The sequence below is a fragment of the Patella vulgata genome, chromosome 4 (assembly GCF_932274485.2).
Source record: "Patella vulgata chromosome 4, xgPatVulg1.2, whole genome shotgun sequence".
NCBI lineage: Eukaryota > Metazoa > Mollusca > Gastropoda > Patellidae > Patella > Patella vulgata.
In genome coordinates this window covers 52,888,878-52,909,518 of record NC_065882.2, presented here as the reverse complement: position 1 = coordinate 52,909,518, position 20,641 = coordinate 52,888,878, and the positions used below count along the sequence as shown (strand labels likewise).

The following is a 20,641-nucleotide window of genomic DNA, read 5'->3' as shown; positions in this document are numbered from 1 at the left end:
CATTTGTCTTCTTGTTTCTTTTATATATCTTAAAATGACTATAGTGAGGGGTGGGCTGTAGAGAGTTTCGAGGTGGTGTACTTTGGATCAGATGTCTGGGATGTTTACAAGTTCAGTCTCACATCCGATCTTGGTGTGGGTTTTTCAGGATTCTTCAGGATCTTATCAGTTGTGGGGTTGCTGCAGCATAGCAGTACTTATTAAAGACGACACAGCTATTGTGTGTTTGAACTACGTTTATTCTCACTCAGGGATTTACTGGAGGGGATGGAATGACATGCTTTTGCTTGGTTTAATGCAGATTTCAACGCTATTGGCTCGCAATGGTTTTTTCACATGAACCTTCATGTTCAGATTTTAAACTTCATTGTCATATTGCTCATCCAGCGTCAAACATGTTCCATGGCTTAGATACTCTAGCATGTTCCACAAAGCATAACATTTTTCAACGCTGGAGGAAGAGAATTTGAAAATGATGGAACTCTTTGGACTGGGGCACATATAGTGGCCTTTCCCTTAAGCTGCCCCTATTTGTACAGTCTTAATGGCATTGGCAACTTAGTGTTTGATTCTTTCCAACGAATATCATCAACATGTGTGGCTCTTATGGTTTTCATGAGGTTAAAAAACCGATTCAGCCTGGTTCACTTTTGGCATGATGTCATCCACCTAGCTTCAACATCAATGCTATTTGTGTTCTGTGTAAAAGCATACAAGTTGAATGGGCAGGGTTATAATTTTATGAAAAATCAGAATTATAGCACTGCTCGAAACCCACTTTAAATATTCTAAACTGGGTATCTTGTATATTTGTCCATCAGCACAAAGCAGAAGTGGTATCTCAAGGAGGGGAGTTGGATGGCTGAATGGTTAGTGGTCCACTTTGTATTATAAGATCTTTCATTGAGTCAACTGGCATGGTTTTGATTCCCAGCTGTACATGTCAAGGAGTAGGGTCGCCTGTTCAGCCTTGTGGGTTTTCTCCGGGACCTCCGGTTTCCTCCCACTGCTAAAGACCCCTACACGCAAGCAGATATTGAAATAAAATTGAACCATATGTTAGTCCCAAAATGACCTAGTTTGTGTCAAGTGGTTGTTAAACTCCATTTCACACTCTCTCTCTCTGGTATCTCAAGGGAGACCAGGAAAGTGTGGCTGAATTTCGGACTATGTTAACAACCACTGTACGATGCATACATTTTAGTACAAGTAAAAAAAAAAAAGCTTTTGGCAGTTTAAATTTGAACATGGGTAGGTGAAAACATTTTGTCTAGACCAATGAATACCTATATTTTATTAGTTGACATTCATAGTGATATCATGAAACCTATAACACACAACATTCAGCAAACAAACAAAAATGCAATTTAATCTTGAGAAGATGTTATTACTATCTGCCAATGCAGAGGTCTTACCATCTGTGTTCAATCAAGCCTTGAAACATTTGATTTGCCTGATTTGCATTTTTCACAATATTGTGGTTTGCAAGTGGTTAAATCATGCTTTACTATAGCTGTGCCTAAGTGATTTTTTTAGTTTTGACTGCAAAACCACTAATGAAGAGGGGACAGGTTTTGTAATGAAAAAAAATACTTTTATAAATGTCTGTCAAAAGTAATCTCCTATGGCTAAATACCAGAATCAACCATTAACATTACCTGTAGTGCACATACTACTAGCTACTAGTTAGAGTTCAGGTAAGGTTCTGTGTTAGAAAACAAGTGTTGCCAGGCAATGATTATACACTTATCAGCAACATTCCAAAAATGGCTAAGGTTGTCACAGTTTTGTTATGTAAGAAAGAACACTAACTCCATATGTAAAAGTTTCAATGACATTACTCCCAAAACTTAATAAGCTTTATCTGTATGAACATATCCTTGACTGTATTTTAATAATTTACAACCCCCACCCCTGCAAAACAAACAATCCTCTTCTAGAGTGTTAATTAGGTTTTACCAATGACTAGTAGAACAATCTCAGCAAGTTTGGATAAAAAAAGTAAAAACTCTTTTCAGTGACAGGCAGTAATTCCAAGTAAAATTTATGTGCAATTTCAGTAGGATTCCACCATATGACAAAATTAACAATCCAACCAAGTTTGGATAAAAAAATCTAAAAAAAACTCTGACCAGTAAAGCGTTTACAAGGTTTTGAGACAAAATGCAAAAGTCGAAAAGGTGGTAAGTAAAAATAAAATAAGATCGGTGACAAATATATAGTGACATAAGGCGTTTTTACGAGAAAACAAATCAGTTTCGATTACCTATCTCGTTTTGTACAAAGACATAGGTCTCGAGTTGGTATTCGAATCGGTTCTCGTAAACGCGATGAGTTGCCTCGCAAGATGGCTGAAGACTGAAGAATTGAAGGAAAAATGTTAAAAAATTCACTTTTCTTTATTATGTTCTTGGCGACACCGCCCAAAAATAAAAACGAAAAGTTGTACCAGTTGACTGTCCCCAAATGCCCCTTATTTTTATTAGGAATGTCCATAATATTCATATTTTAAAGTGGATTTCAAAAGAAAATGATCTAACGTCGGGCACGTCGTGTCCCTTGTTGGGTGACGCCATCTTGGAAATCGAATCGTCAATCCGGCAGGCAAGCAAGTTGGAAGATTTGCATAATCGATTTGGCAAATCGTTGTGGTAAATACGACACTTAAACTAGATTGTGACCTTCTTATAATTAGTTTATTGTTCATAAAAACACAAACTGTGAAGATCTCTATGGAAACGAAAAAAAGTGTTTGCAAACACCTGCAGGATTCATTTTGTTGTAAAAAACAAATCAATAAATTCAAATGGATATTGAAAAATATTTACATTTATTCAGTTCAGAAAAAGTCTTTTAATTACAAAGTAAATGATGATTAATGTACAATAGTTATACAGATACAACTCTGAATGTAATAGTCTAGGTTGTGATTGTACTAAGCCAACAACCTACAGTAATTTATCAAAAGAAACAAAGAAAATTGAAGACTCCTGAGAATACGAATAAGAAATGAAAGCATATGGCTTAGAAATTACACAAAGTCATTAGTGAAATAGGCCAGACATTTTCTATTCCGAATTCCAACTGGTTGATTGAGTGGAAATATATTTCCCTCATTATGATCGTATTCCATCAGTATGTACATGTATCTTATATACTATCCAGAATTCTAGAATTTTTATGTCGCTTTGAGGCCTAGTATCCTCAGCGAATAATTGGGCATAAATATTCAGAAAATATACCCTACTGAAGATTGGCTCCACACAAATATTCAAATTGTATTTTATAATTAATTTATAATTAGAATTCGAATCTCAATTTATTTTATGTTTAAACTGTATCAAAGGACTCTTGCCTGGGCAATCAATGAGTTTAATCCCTAGAATGTATGTGACAAAGGGAGAGAAATAGACACTTAACATCCATTCAACACTAACCATTTCATTTTGGGACTAACATATTTTAATAAATAGAATACAGCACCCAGCAGAAACACACACAGTTAGGTAGGTGACCCTACTCCTTGTCAAATACAAACCTTGGATAGAAGCCATGACTTGCTTGCATAGATAGCAAGATCTATAGTGCATGTATTTGATCACTCACTTATTTATAATCAATTTGTTAATGTCCAGATTGAGAAAGGTAGGGAATGGTAGCTAATTTGAGCAATCTTTTAAGACTGAACATGTCTGTAGTGGTGACACTGTTCATTGATGTTTATATATACATATTCTTTGCCACTTTATGTTGTGACATGAGAAATGTGGTAAAAAACATGGCTATAATTTATGATGCTGCAGATAGCTGGATGAACATAAACAAAAATAAAAATTTGTACATTTCCTGCCAAATTCAACAAACAAGTACCTTAAGCATATACATGTACCATATGAAATAAATGTAATTCCAGTTTGTTTTTTTTTTAAAAAAAACTAAGCAATACTGTACATAAAATGAAACTAATGGATGTTGTCAGTCACAAAAGGAATGGCTATTTTCAGTATTTTTGGTGCACAGACAGTTAAAATGACATTTTATACTTATTTCCAGCCAAATTATGTCTTAGTGATAGATCTTATATTATAAATAGTTTATCATACCATTGGGTAAATATAGTGTTTAAATAAGTACAATAAAATTAAACAAATTCTAAATAAAAATAATTAAAAATATACATAATAAATCTATTAATAAACTGTATATTACTATATACATGTGATAAACAATGAGACAACTAATTTACAAAGTAAATAATTTGTAAATGATGCTTAATTATAGCCCTTTTGATAATTTTATCTGTGCAATTGTTATTGAAAATATTAATTTCTTATATTTGGCTTTTAAATAAAAAAGAAAGCAGTACTTTTGTCTAGAAAATAAAAGTATAGTTTCATATCATTTAAGCATACATTATGCAAGAGCTGAATCTGCCTATTGCAGGTATTTCTTTAGGCCTGAAATGTTATCTAAATTATTAATTAGACATTAATTAACTTATCCAAACCATAATCAACTCTTGATGTCATCGCTAGCCTGCGACATTTAGCAGATTGGAATACATATTTGAAAAATAATTAAACGTAAAAATGGATAATCAAGACTTTGTTTTTTATTGTATTGACTTTAGTAACAATGATCGATGCTAGCCTAAAATTCAAAAGCTAATATCTCGGTTCAGAGTGGAGCAATTTTCTAACATCCAGGATGACGACCAGCCAAAAACTAGACAACAATTTTGTTCCTTTTATTTTTTATGATTTTTTTTGCACTGGACTGTATCTTAAACTTTGTATCTTAACAAACTTTGTATCTTAACAAACTTTCTATCATCACAATTTAATCCTATTCAAGATGATTATCACCCAATAAACAATATGCAGCTCTGTATACTAATCCTAATAATTTGATAAGACTATAAGTTCATGTTATCTAAACACCGTCTTGAAATAAAACATGTTGGATATTAATGTAGAACATCAAAAAATAAAACGTGAATTAATTGACATCTGATTTTAATCAGATTGGGTGAGAACCGAAGTACCTTACTCTGTAAATCATTTTATAATTACAGATGAAACTATATTATTTATATTCTACTGTAATACACAACTGTTTACCAAAACCTGGTACCTGGCAAACATTAAGGTTTTCATTAACTCAACCTCTATTATCATTAGTGGAAAAACATCATGATGCTCATTTTAACCTTTTACATTTATTTGTGCCTTCCACATTCAACACTCAATACAATATTGGCATTTATCTGGAACCTATCAACAAGATTTATCATTAAAAAGTGTCATTTGACTTGTTCTTATTGAACAGATATTGTTTTATGAATGACAGGAAAAACCTGGTTATTCACTCATCAGTTAATATGTTAGATACATTTAATAAATTATCACAATATATTTATCAAATTATCATGATATATTTATCAAATTATCGTGATATAACTGTCAAATTATCGTGATATATGTATCAAATTATCGCGATACATTTATCAAATTATCGCGATATATTATTGAAATATCACACCAATAACTACCTTGGAGTTCGGAGGGAGCGAAAATATGGTTCAACAACTCCTCAACAATTGAATATTTAAAAAAAATCCAAAACCTGTTATTTAGACTGTCTTTCATGTTTTTGAGTATTTTGTAAACTGCTGATTAACAAATTTCAAGCCTTTACGTTCATATGGCAAGTTGACCAAACAGTGTAAGGGAGGTAACTCAAACAGAGTCCTAATTTACAAATATAAAAGTAATCCCGGACAGTAATTTGAAATGAAATGAAATGGGGTTTAACATCAGGCCAATAATAAATAAAAATACAACACAACAGCATAGAAAACAACCTTATTCAATTAAACAATTTAAATTCATTTTTAATATTCCATTCTGTCATATTTTCTCTTAATATTTACAAATTAGGTATTAATAATCTACCGTGAATATATAATATATAGAAAATCACAATGATAGCAGGCACTCAATTGTTTATAAGACATTTTATACAATATAACTAAAAATTCATTGATATTATAAAATTTCGATTATGAAATAGACCTTGAAACAAAAATGTTTATTGTAAAACTTTTAAGTACATGTATCATGTTAAACAGCTCTAGTAAAATTGCTAGACAATCAATTATTTTATTGGTTATTTGCTGTGCACTAATTAATACAGAAAAGTACATAACCATATATCATGTGTTTTTGTGCATCTTACATCGTTGTTAAATATTCCTGTCTCGCCATTTAAATGTATGGAGAGATAGAAAAAGATGTTATTGTTAATAAAGAAAGTCTCTGAAAGTACTAAAACAGTACTAAAATCTCTTAAAACTCTTACTTAGTTCATTATTAGCGTTAAGTTTCTTAAAATCAGTAATTTAAGGTATCTATCTCCCTTTGAATCTTCAGCCGCTGATTGCCATTTTCATTTTTCAGACAATATATAGTTTTCAAGACTTGCTAAAAACGTACTCAAATTCATTTATTTTAAATTTAAGAAAATGATAGACAATCTCCCAGGTAGATTCAATCAGATTAAAAACAGACTCATTCAAAGTTTTTAGCAACGGCTATATTTGTTACTGTCTTGTTTTGAAATATATTTTTTTAATTCATCTCTGAAATACTGAACAGAATTTGGACGCATATTACTTTTAGAGATTCAACTTTGACAATACTGAACAGAATTTGGACGCATATTACTTTTAGAGATTCAACTTTGACAATACTGTAGTTTACAAGGGATTAACAACCCCTTAACTGGCAATCAGAGACTTTAATTGTCAATTTTACCCTTTGATGGATACACATAGACATAAGCCATGATCTTTGATCAATGCACATGCTAAAAACAATACGCTTCAAACCAAAATGTACTGTGGCAATAGGGTGATTTCAAAGGAGTAAGAGATTTTAATTTCTGTGAAATAGGTTCCAGATCTTTGAGCTTGTACATGAAAGATTTACAATAGCACATCAAATGATATGGAATGAGAAAATGTGGTTATGAAACTTTGTGTAATATAGATTAGATATATTATAATCCACATTAATTAATACAGCTATACAATAATAACACATTGTTTATATTCTTAACACTAGTTTCCATTCCAAAACATGCCATAATAATAAGTTTAAGATCATACACAATCAACAGTTCTTTAGATCATAGTTTAGAAAATTAAAACATCTTCAAGCTATCCTTCAATCATTTAATAGCCATTTTAACACTGCAAGGGTGGTGGCATGAAATCAATACAAACTAATGTGAACTTTGGACTGGTAAGACTAATTTTTAATGTGTATGGACTAAAAGTCTATAATTGCTCTTTAGTCTAGAATATTGGCCATTTAATGGATGATTTTTTGAGAAAAGTTTTCTCAGTCATTTCTGACAGAATGTCAGTGTTGGCGTCCACCGATATTACATATGTGATAGAAATGGTTAAACACATTCCAAATATAATTTTAACAGAAAATTTTGCTATTGTTGATCTTTGAGATCAGCTTAAAAATTTGGGAAGTGATGCAAATAAATGAAATCTGTTACGATCACATACTGAAGTGGAGAGCTGTAATAGCTATACTAACAGATCACTGATAATTTACATGAAAATAAAGAGTTGGTGTGAGTGGATATTGAAACCATGAATTCATAAGAAGAATTGACTTCACTGGAATTAACAATAACTTTAAATCATGGTAAAGATTTCTTTTTTAAAATTATATTTAGAATGTGTTAAAACCATTTTATCATATATCAAACAAATATTGTTCTTTAACGTGACAATGCAATGAAAACAAATTAAAAATAACTTACAGGCGCTAAAACTCTTCGATTTAGATCAAAATAAAGTACTCATTTGGGTTGATTTAAATATGGTATTTTACATTAGGGATGGAACAATCTCTTTACAATTACTTGTCCATTTGCGTAGGTTAATTTATAAAATTCAATTTTGGCATATTGTGTCAACTGTTGAAAATATAAAATCTAATTAACTGAATACTTTAATTTGTTTGGTCGTTTCAACAACTATATGGAAAGAAAACTTTATTAATTTGTATGCTCAGCTTTTAAAATGTTGAACCAATTAATATCACAGTTATTCATAAGTCCAAATATTTATAAATTTATGAAAACTGATAGTAGGTGGGATGAAAATTATATTGTAGCAAATAAAAACCAGATCATGATTCTTGTTTCCACTTCTGATGAAGAAGATGAAGATGATCAGAGGCACGTTGGCTGATATTTAGAGCTGGATGGAGATTAACAAGGCCGGGTTCACCCAATAGAGACAAACCACATACACCAAAATAGGCATGAAGTGCATCTAAAAATATAAATTATTAATCTATAAAGTTATCGATCAAACGTTATAACACATCAAATGGTGTAATTTCAAATAAGATCTTATCCGTTTTTTTCCTCCAGATATCTGTCCCTGTTCAGTTTGTTGTATGTTCATGAAATGAACACCATCCAACAAAATCTTTTTGAGACTAACACAATTTTTAATATGAATAACTGGTTTTCACACCTATGTACAATCAACAAAGAATTCATAGATAGGCAGGTGACACGAATCCTTGCAATGTACCAATATCTTGTTGAATTTGGAAGAAACATATTGTCTGTTTTCAGTATACATTGTTTTCTTATTTAAAAACAACCCCTTAATTACCTGGAGAAGTTTGAGGCCACTTAGCAAATCCACCAGTAATATCGGATTGTGTTTGTAAAATGTAACTTCTATTAAAATCAGCATCTGCTAATTCAAATATATCTAATAACTGAAATAACAATATACATTAAATACACAATATTCCACAATAAAAGACATTGATAAAGATTTTCAAATCAGACACAATAAAATAATAGTCTAATTATAAAAGAGTATTGGTCTAACAATTAATCAAAATGATCAATCTAAATGGAAGTTATGGCCACTTAAAGTTCCCATTATTTCATGCTGCCATCTCGATTTTCTCTAAGATCATTATCTGATGTTTTTATAATAAAAATAATTCATTTCCAGAAAAGTATGAGTTCCAGATTCCTATCTAAAAAACCTCCTTATTTTTGTTCAATTTGAATTGGCAGTCTAGTACATTGAGGCTTTAAGCACAATGAACAATTTATGCAAAAATTCAATATTCATCATAAATTTTAGCAGCTTGAAAAGACTGATTCCATATATATGTAACCCTCATAGTCCTTGACACATTCTTTTATCTTCAAAGAAAATAATTTTTCAGCAAAAAGACTGGATTCCTAATATAAATTTTGTAAAATAAATTCAATGTGACTAACCTTTAATGTAGCTCCAACCCAAAATGAATAACATGTATCAACAATTTTATTAGGACGACCATTAAAACCTGTTAATTGACGAGATATGCACCATCTTCTTAATTTTCTAATCTCCGTTGGTGTAAATGTAGAATTTAACCTGCCCATTAAAGTTAAAGATGCTACAGCACAAAATGTTGGTCCACCTATTTAAATAAATCGAATGGAGTGAACAGGAATTTTGTGAATCAATCACTGGACATACACTTCTTTATTTTGAAAACAAGGCTTTTTTTTGAATGAACAAAATATCTTACAGATAAGGTATTTTTCCTAAACATATGATATCATTGTTCTGATTAAAAAATTGCAGTGTTACAAACCCTTTGTAGTACCTGTCAATCATGTGAAATTGATTAAAAATTTGCTGCTGTGGAAAGATGCAAGATGGAATTCACTCCCAGTTAAACTTTGTTTTTCGACTTCTTTGTCATTCTAAATTAAAATCTCAAAATTCATTACAAAAATGAACAAAAGCATTTTTATATAGTTTTGTATGCGCTATGAGGACATTTTGTGAATTTGGTGCTACTGTATATAAAAGGACATTATCATTATTATACTATAAAAACATAAATACGAAAGTGTTATAATTTACCATGTGCCTCTAATCCTGGACCCTGACCAATAGCTCCTTCGTATGTCTAAAGTATATAAATTAAACAAATGTAAACAAAAAATACCAAAACATGGAGACAACAATAATCAATGAGACGGGCCAACATGACCACAAAACCAAACTGTAAGCTTACACTAAAACAGGGTAACTGAACCAAGGATATAGATTGTAAATAGCCATACAATGTTACATTCAGGTTCGCACAACCTTTCCTTTATCTAGTGGCATTATATTGATGACACCGATAGCAAGATGACAAACACTATTTATTTTGTGACTAAACATAAGGACTAGTGCAGTTCTTGAGAGAATACTTAAAATTTAAAGGAAAGCATATTTGCAATGTTTAATTAAACATACATTATGCAAGAGCTAAATCTGTCTATTGCAGGTCTTTCTTTAGGCCTGAAATGTTATCTAAATTATTAATTAGACATTAATTAACCTATCCAGACCATAATCAACTCTAGATGGCATCGCTAGCCTGCGATCTTTAGTGGATTATGAGCCGCTTTACGATTAACAATTAAATGGATAATCCAGACTATGCTGTTTATTCTACTGACTTTAGTAATGATGATCAAGGCTAGCCGGAAATTTCAACCGCTTAGTTCTCGGTTCATAGTGGATCAATTTGAATGAAATTTTCAGCAAATTGCCTTTACATTATCTAGTTTTTAACTATTATAATGAGAACTGCCAACTCGTTATCGAATCTCTCATAATGTATCTTTAATAGCCTTCATAATATAGACAACTTACCAAACTATTTTTGATATAATCTACAACTCTATCTTTATCCATACCAGACCAATCATTGATAATATAACATATACAACAAGCACAGAACACAAACCGCATATCATTCTCACTACCTTCTGGTACAGCACAGAAACTACAAAAAATACACCATTATACACAAGGTCTCATAATATAAAGCAATTTGTTTTCTAGTGTATATGGTTTACAATCCCACGATAATCACCTGATGTTTTTGTTCATTCAACACCAATAAAAGAACATTTAAATAGTATTAAATGAAAAAAATCAAAACAGCCTAACAAATTCGGAGTCTGACGATAGCTTTTTTCATTTCAAATGATGCAAAATCCAAAGAAAATATCTTTGATGTAATAAGATAACACCCTTTGATAAGCTCCACTGAGTGACTGGTAATTCCTGTCTTTTTTAAAAGTGAGGTCACTATTGCGGCAATAACTAAAATCAAACTAAATTAAACATTATGATTGATAAATGTCCATACACTTGTGTGATCATATAGATATATATCCTGTTTAGCATATGTCACCATCAGTAAATAACAGTCAATATAAATTCCATTGTGAGTTGTAATATTGTCTTGTCTGATGATGACAGCATGTATCTCGAAACCAGCATTGAAATAAGGTCTTTCCGGTGTGTTTTCTTAATACGCTAAAGGTTGAATTTCATTGTGGATGACATATAAGACGGATTTTATATAGATTTGCTGTAATTATGTTTTGAAGTTTATCATTTTTTACCATTGTGATAACATTTTAGTGCCAAAGAAATATTTATTCGCAATGAGTTGCCCTATGAAGTTTCAAGGACTGTTATACTCATCTGAAACATTTGTTCAACCAATCCAAGGAATTTCCCAAATCCTAAAATTGAAATGAAATTGTAATATAATTTGAATTAGATTGGATTTTATTTGACGATATCTTACTAACCTCCCATCTTTTTTCTGTAAGGCTCGTAAACCAGCTGATATAGCTCTTTTATTGACTCCAGATAAATCATTACCTAATATCAATAAACTAGATAACGCTGTATATGTATCAGCTATATGACCACTATCATAATTTATAGGATTCTTCTGTGACTAAAAAATATGATTAAATAAATAATTTGATCTCATATATCAACAAGGCAGTGTCTCATTAGGCTTTCACATTTGGTGAAAGACTATTGTTATTAATAAGATTATTATTATCATTTTTTTTTTATTGGGGAAAGTTAGATCTCAGCAAGTATAAGAGATAGAGGTCTGAAGTTTGATTTTCTGTCGGGAAAATGGGTTAGCGCTTAAATATAAAATAAAATTTGTGCGCATAGCAGTAATCCATCAAATCTTTAACGTGCACGAAAATTGAAAATCGGCCATAATTCTGTTAATTCTTAACCTATTTTTCAGACAGTTACATTTTTGGATAGCCGAAAACATTGCTGAGCACATAGCAGTTCAAAAACGTTGGATTTAGAAACTTTGTCGCTCTCATTTTTGGGGGTGAAAACTGAAAAATTTTCAAAATTTTCAAAAATGCGATGTATCAACTTAAGCGAAAAATGCAGGAAGAGTGGATAAAATCTGTACCTATTACCAAAGTATACAGCATATTCACTTTCAGTGCTTTCTCTTTCAAAGTGACAATATTTGAACTAAGAGTGTTTTACTGGTAACCAAAATCTGGTACTGGTGCTTCTAGAGTGAAAATAAGTCATTTTAGCAAGTAACAGTTTTCCCTGGAATTATTATGACAGGATTTTTGTCTACATGACATCATCACTTAATACCAGTGAAAATAAAACGCTCCTCTGCAGCTATTTATAAGAAAGTCGCATTACTTCATACATAAAGAAAAATAATGCTTGTAAGTATGATGTAAATTGTGGTAGTTATCTTAGATTTAAGATACTTTTTTTTATCCCATTCGGAAAACAGTTTTGTTTTTTTTTATTCCTTTCCATTTCGTGTAGATCTCTGAAACAGTAACAGACAGAGTTCTGAATATTGATTTTGTCCCATGAAAGTTTTTAACAGTTAGTACTTATAACTTTTGAGAAGTGATGTAAATCTTTAATGTGCACGAAAATTTAAAATCAGCCGTAATTCAGTCAATTCCCAACCGATTTTCGAAAAAGTAAATTTTTGTACAGCCTGGGATATTGCGGATGCGATATCTGTCGAATTGAGATACCATGTCGTTCTCAATTTTTCTTAAAATTTCACAATTTACTAAAATTGTTATTTCTTGGAATTTTTGAGTTTTCAGTTGCATATTTAGATTGCCGGCGTCTGTCCGATTCTATCGATCTAAGGTTATTATGTTGTAAATTGTTCAACTATATTTTTCACTTTCCTTCTATCGTAATGCGCATGTGAAGAATGTCTGAATATCTCAGTTATGCAAGTGTGTGTTTTTTTGGGAGTGCGGATAGTCTCTGTCTTGCATCCGGCATTCGTGTAACGCCTGGGTATGGTGTATGAAACCATTGTACAATAGTCCAAAAGTTATATTTTTGTACAGCTGGGGATATTGCGAATGTGATAACTGTCGAATTGAGATACCACGTTGTTCTCATTTTTTCTTGAAAATTTACTAAAATTGTTATTTCTTGGGATTTTGAGTTTTCAATTACCGTCTAAGATTATTATGATGTGAATTGTTCACCTTTGTTTTTCAATTCCCTTCTTTTGTAATGCGCATGCAAAGAACATGTCAATATCTGAGTTTCGCAAGTGTGTGTTTTGGGGGTGTTAGAATAGTCTTTGTCTTGCATCCGGCAACCGTGTAACGCCTTGGGTATGGTGAAAGCCTTCAGCCTTGCAAGCAAGTCTAGTTACTATTGTTACTGGTAGTTTCTTACAATAGATTGATAACAAATGGGTATAGCTATGTATATGAATTGCAATTGCTAATATAATATTACTATGAGGGTTCATTTGTCCTCTCTTGTGATGCCAACACCGATGGCTGTTTGTAATTCAGCCCATGTCTCCCCTGGTCTGATCCCACATTAAGCCATCATTTTTGTCTCTGGTCAAATTTTTTTTATTCTGTATTTGTACTAAGATATAAAATAAAGGTTGCCAGGCAACAAAACATACACCCACATCAGCTAAATCATCCGAGCAGTCGACAAGGGTTGTCACATATCTATTCTTTTGTAGGTAATTAGGGGAATTTAATAGACAATTTCATACATAATAATTTTCGTCGTTTGAGGGTTCACAAGGTTCTAAAAACTAAAACAAGGGCCGTAACTCTGGAAGTAATCTACAGAAATTGTTCAAATTCAACAGGCTTTTTCGTTTTACTAATTCAAATAATGCATATAAATTTCATACAGATCGGATGATAACTTTTGTCGTTTGAACATTCACAAAGTTCAACAAAGTAAATCAAGGGTCATAACGAAAATTTGCTGAAACTCAATAGGCTTGTTCGTTACTAATTTAAATGATGCACATAAATTTCATACAGATCGGATAATAACTTTTGTCGTTAGAGCATTTACAAGGTACAACAAAGTGTAACAAGGGCCATAACTCACGGCGTAATTAACGGAAATTGCTGAAATTCAATAGGCTTCTTTTTTTCACTAATTTAAATGATGCATATCAATTTCAAACAGATCGGATGATAACTGTGGTCATTAGAGCGTTCACAAGATTCAACAAAATGAAACAAGGGCCATAACTCTATGTAATTAACGGAAATTGCTGAAATTTAATAGGCTTCTTTGTTTTACAAATTTAAATGATGCATATAAATTTCATACAGATCGGTTGATAACTTTTGTCGTTAGAGCATTTAAAGCGTTCACAAGATTCAACAAAGTGAATCAAGGGCCATAACTCTGGATGTAATTAACGAAAATTGCTAAAATTCAATAGGCTTCATTGTTTTACTAATTTAAATGATGCATATAAATTTCATACAGATCGGTTGATAACTTTTGTCGTTAGAGCGTTCACAAGGTGCAAAAAAGTGAAACAAGGGCCATAACTCCAGATGATAAATGTAGTCTGTAGAGTGTTCACAAGAAATTGTGGACGATGGACAGACGGACCGACCGGCGGACAGACAAGGGCGACGGCAATATACGACCACATTTCCATGTGGGAGTATAAAAAAGATATTCTGGGGATGCAGTTGGATCAATGAGCATCACCAATATGGTGCATAAGCTTTATCAGTGACCTGTACCATTCCATTCAAATGACCATCATCTTCAATAGAAGGCTTGATCTCATCTTAACTACATACATCTTATCAAGCCCTTCACATAATACCCCGCATATTTTAGCACTAATTTCGATTGGGTATAAGTCCAGCTTGTGATCCTATCAGATTCCTTCGTTAAAAATATGGTTACGATTATCAAGTCTCACGCTTCTAGCTAAAATGTCTACATGTGACAATCGAGTTGCAATGTTCAAGGTTCGATCAATGTCAAGGTTGCTGGAAATCATGGTTGATCAAAAAAGGCTGTAAACTTGTCTATTTCTTTTTCTATGGAGGCCGCCATATTTGTTTACAGTGTGTTATGTGCCACGACCTCTGATTGGACAATGCTAATTAGTCACGTCTAAACACAATGAGCGCAAAAATTCGGGAATTGTTGAGTATTGAAGCAACGGCTAGATGTTGTAAAACTTGCGGTCGTTGCTTCAGGAACATGAATGACCATATGAAAGTTGTATGTACTTGAAGCCAGTGTTTATTATAAACACTTTAGCCAATTGCACACCAATCTGATTAAATCATTTGGTATGACTGTTTAAGTGTCAGAACTTCTGACACTAGAACCTCTAAAACACTTCTCAATTTTTTGATTACAGCCTTAATACCATTGATTGGTGTGCGACGTCACTGTATATACAAGCTGAAGTGGATTGACGGCGCACTTCAATTAACATGCTGGCTATACTAATCATTACCTAAGTTATATAAAACAAGCCAACTGTGAAGCTGATGTCCCACGCCAAAAACCCAAAATAAATAGATGACACATATTAATTAATTAATTGCACATTGATCTTTTTCAAAAGTATCGTGTAATCAAACTGATTATCAACTATAAACTAAGTTTCATCACTCTCTATCAGATAGAATCAAAGTCATTTGCTTAACTCTGCTTAGCTTTAGCGGGAAATGGTAATCATTGAACTTAAAAGACATTCACCTAATGAACATCTTTTTCAAGTTTAAACATTCTAAAAAACACAACACAGTTTATATGGAAATACAATCACTGGTTTATAAGTATAGCACGACGTTTCGACAAGTATTCTCTTATCGTTATCAAGCACAACATTCTATCTCAATTAAAAGCAGAGTTGTTATGTTCCAATCAAATTGCTTATCGCTACTTAGCCTAAGCAGAAAATTCTCATCATCGTACATAGTCAAGGTAATGATATAATAAATCTATACTCACGAGTTTCATCGCCCTCACTTAATTATAAACAAAGTTATCGCGCCCAAGAGCTTCAACCAATCAAATCGTTATTCTCTGCGTAAGCAGACAATGTTCATCATCAAACTCCATCAATGCATTCACCTTATCAACGCCTACACTAAGTTTGAACATTCTACCTCAATTGGAAGGAGAGATTTTGTGTTCCAAAGTCTTGACCAAACAAATTGCTTATCGCTCTGCTTACCCTCTGCAGAAAATGTTCATTGCCGAACTTAGTCAAGGTATCAATGTGATGAAACTATACACCGAGTTTCATCACTCTCACTTAATTAGAACTAAAGTTATAGTGTCCCAAAACATCAACCAATCAAATTGCTTATCTCTGCTTACCCATAGCAGAAAATTCTCATCTTCGAACTCCATCAAGGCATTCACCTAATAAACACCTACACCAAGCGTGAACATTCTACCTCAATTAGGAGAGATATTGTGATCCAAAGTATCGACCAATCAAATTGCTTATTGCTCTGCTTACCCTCAGCAGAAAATGCTCATTATCGAACTTAGTCAAGGTATAGATGTAATAAAATTATACACCAAGTTTGATCACTCTCACTTAATTAGTTATAATGTCCCCAATCATCAACCAATCAAATTGCTTATCTCTGCTTACCCTAAGCAGAAAATGTTCATCTTCGAACTCCATTGACCTAATAAACACTGACACCAAGTTTGAACATTCTAACTCAATTAGAAGGAGAGTTATTGTATTCCAAAAAGTGTGACGGACAGACAGACGGACGAACACATTTTAATAGTCCTCTGCCTTCTTCGGAAAATATGGGCTTTTCTAGACTAGTATTGTTACTGGATTATAATATTTTAGAGTAAATTTGCTAGTGCCCCATTTCTTTAATTGTGTGACTGAGACAAGAATTGTGTTAGGCTCACAAAGGTAGGTACTGCGCCTTTTTTCATAAGTACGACGCATTACGGGAAAAGTTGGTTGCTTTTGTAAATTATTCAAATCCTGATTTGTCAACTCTACTTCACAACGGTGATTTGCAATAAACATTTGTTATGGTCTACGGCATAATTTTATAGAATGTTTTGGCATGATTAAGGGCTACTGAATGTAATGCAGTCTCTTGTTTTGGTAACCAATTATTCAATATGTGTTAAGGATTTTATTGTTCAGCTTAATGGAAATTTAATGTTTTTATCGCACCACACTGGTACGAAAAAGCTTAGCTACACAAATGTTGTTTTTGCCCTGTTTGTTTATTTGAATCAATGTGCACTTGGCTTTACTGAAATGACATACCTTTTCTATGTCATAAGGACTACCAATGGCAGGAGACCCTCGAAAACCACAGCGATGTAAATTAGATTCTGCAATAAGAAATTACACTTTTGTTGCAATATATGATGGGCACAGATCAAATTCATAAAACAATGTCTTAAAGGCAAATAAGTCAACATAATGTACTGTTTGTATACAAAGGCTATTATATGTAATTGTAAGTATAAATAAATCTTCTTGTGTGTACAAGAAAAGACAGGAAAATTATTAATACTTTAATTGTCCAAGACACTGCTTTCTTTGACTGAGGTTTAAAGTTTTAGGACAGCTGAAAATAAAAGTAAGTTAGATCTATGATCGACTACATTGTTGCTCCCCTAGTCCTCTGGCGCCGTGTATAACCCTTATGAATAAGACATGTCAGATGTCCCCTCTATCCAAAAGTAATTTGGTATGGACAGGAAAGTAGTATAAATGTAGGTCTACACTAATTTACTGTAGCACAGAAATTCTATAGTGATGGCCTGTCTGTCAGGTGCTGGACAAAAGGTAATGAAATCACAATTACATTTTCACCTGTATATATGCTTATACAAATACCTGTAACATTTGGTAGAAGTTGAAGAGAATATATCCAGTCTATAATATTATCCTTATCTTTATCTAATGATGACAAACTATCCAAAACATCAAGTCCTGATAATGCAAAAAAGGCGATGGTCATTCTGAAACATAAATGAGAAACATAATTTAAATTTAAAAGAGAATAAAAACTTTATACTGCCACCAGCAGCTTTTTGGAGGGTCACTTGTTCAAGATTTTCAAAGCTACAAGAATGTCTCTAAAAACATTGATAAATCTGATATGCTTGTCTTTAGCCCTTTAGTTTTTCCTTGCAAAATCACATAGTTTATTAATGTGTGTAACATCTAAAAATAAGATAAGTGTAAACCAGCGTGACTAATTAAACCTATCACCCTAGTGTAGCGACAAGACAATACTTTTACATAACTGAAAATATTACCGTTAAGCAACATTTTTCATCTATGTAAGAGACCCGACAGACTGTTGGTTTGAGTTACCACTTCCCTTTTCAACTTAAAATGAAAATTGCTGCCTTGTTCACTTCTATTGAGATGAGGTCATTTGAGCCCGTAGGATTATAAGCTTATTTGCAAATTTCAAATAGTATACAGAGTAATATAGTCTGGAATTACTTTTATATGAACAACCTCTGTGGCCAACATGTAATGCCGCACAGAAGGCTAGCTACATCATATGATATGATAACCTTGCACACGGTCCAGTCGGCCACTGAATGTAACACTGTAATATTCCTGTAAACAATTAATAGATAATATCTGTTGTGTTATAAAATGCTAGAAAATACTAAAATAGAGCATTAGAGTAAATAATAGAGAGATGGTGATCTGTCGTTCTGTAAAAGAATTCTAGAGACAAATTAATAATTCCACAAATATTGACTTCTGTAACATGTAGAAATAATTGCCATGAGTTCCATTCTGTGTCATACAAGCTACCGGTGTGCAGGTATTTTCACAGAATGACATAAATTGGAGATAATAATGGTGGCCCTGCCACAGCCCACAACTGGAAATGACATCGGTCTGTCGCTGTAATAACATAACAGGAAATCCTCACTGGATGTCAGGTAGACTGGTAATAAAACACGAATCATCATCTGTCACTGACAGTGTCAGTCGAGGCTAGACTTCTTTAATTTAAAAACAAAGATTCGCCTTTATATATTGAGAACTGCAAAGATCAACAGCAGACCTGTCAATTAAGACATGTTGTGCTGAATTTTTCTAAAGATATCAGCAATCAAAACGTCGTTTTCTGTTGCTACGGATAAACCCGATCATTATAAAACAAATAATTGCTAACTCACCTATTAGAATCGAAGGTGGCATGTCTGGCAGGAAGGACTTGAAGTGTTCTAAGGAAAAACTTAACATGTTTATCGCGAAGAAATTTCATCTGCTCTTCCATTCTAAAATGTGCATTGAACACCTTCCGTAATCTCCAACACTGAAGATTACATAGATCTAATTATCCAGACATAGTAAACGAAATCATTCAATTACCCCTAAGTACCACTAGAATTTCCAGTCAACAAACTCGGTCGATGGTTGGGCTAAAATTTGGGAATAGTTTGTTTGACTGAAATAAAAAACGCACTAACTCAAATATGATTACATCGTTTTTTGTCTATTTTGATTATTTTCCCCCAAGTTCAAATCTGACAGTTGAAGTCACAATTTTATTGAGATTTTCCTTCCAATAGCAATACCCTAAACAACGTGTTGACCTCTCTTTGCGAGTAAGGTCGTCATCTAGGGTTAAGGGTCAACGACTGACGTCATCAACTGAAAACAATGGCCGTACTAATATAAACAACTTGAATTAAGTCTGTGTCCGATGCATAAAACTGATGACAGCATAGTATCTAGTCGCTTCAGTATTTGACATTTTCATGTGGCCTCGCCCAGTCGATAAAATCAATCAGTTAGTTCAGTCGAATAATCCAGTCGAATAAACCAGTCGAAAAGTTCAGTCGAATAAACAAGTCGCTCAATATTAAGCAGCGGTGGCAGCGGGCTAAGATAATATAGTAGCAAATCATGCTCGTAGCCATAGCTGAAGGAGCCGGGGGCATGGGGTAGGGACCGGGGGGCTTCCCAACTAATTTCAAGAAATGAAAAGAAATGAAATGGGGGTTCAACGTCCTTTTGTTCTGCTTGGAACTGGGCTAATGAAGACGGGCATACGCCATACACTGTGCGATGAGGGAAATTTTGCCCGGACAGCGGCACTACGGCCTACTCTTATATCGAATTCCATCTGTCAAAGGGATCTTTTACGTCCACTCCAATGTATACACGGGACCTCGGTTTTTCGTCCCATCCGAAAGACTAGACAGCTGTCCTTGTCCGCCTCGAAAAGAATAGAGTCCCTATATATGATATGAACGAAGAAAGGGGATGGGGTGGGGCGGGGGTGGGGGGGGGGTAAGGTATTTGACATTTTCATGTGGCCTCGTCCAGTCGATAAAACCAGTCAGTTAGTTCAGTCGAATAATCCAGTCGAATAAACCAGTCGAATAATTCAGTCGAATAAACCAGTC

The 20,641-nt window shown here is 33.1% G+C and overlaps 1 protein-coding gene across 1 annotated transcript; it reads right to left on the bottom strand.

Moving 5' to 3' along the window:
- Window positions 1-2,814: 2,814 nt before the first annotated feature.
- LOC126817887 (geranylgeranyl transferase type-1 subunit beta) lies at window positions 2,815-19,532 on the bottom strand. Its single transcript, XM_050545058.2, has 9 exons — window positions 19,406-19,532; window positions 18,093-18,217; window positions 17,514-17,581; window positions 11,713-11,864; window positions 10,760-10,892; window positions 9,977-10,022; window positions 9,340-9,524; window positions 8,711-8,819; window positions 2,815-8,359 (listed from the first exon to the last, which is right to left on the bottom strand). The coding sequence occupies exons 1-9, from the start codon at window positions 19,504-19,506 to the stop codon at window positions 8,214-8,216; spliced, it is 1,065 nt and encodes a 354-aa protein (XP_050401015.1). The 5' UTR covers window positions 19,507-19,532; the 3' UTR covers window positions 2,815-8,213.
- Between the last annotated feature and the right edge of the window lie 1,109 nt (window positions 19,533-20,641).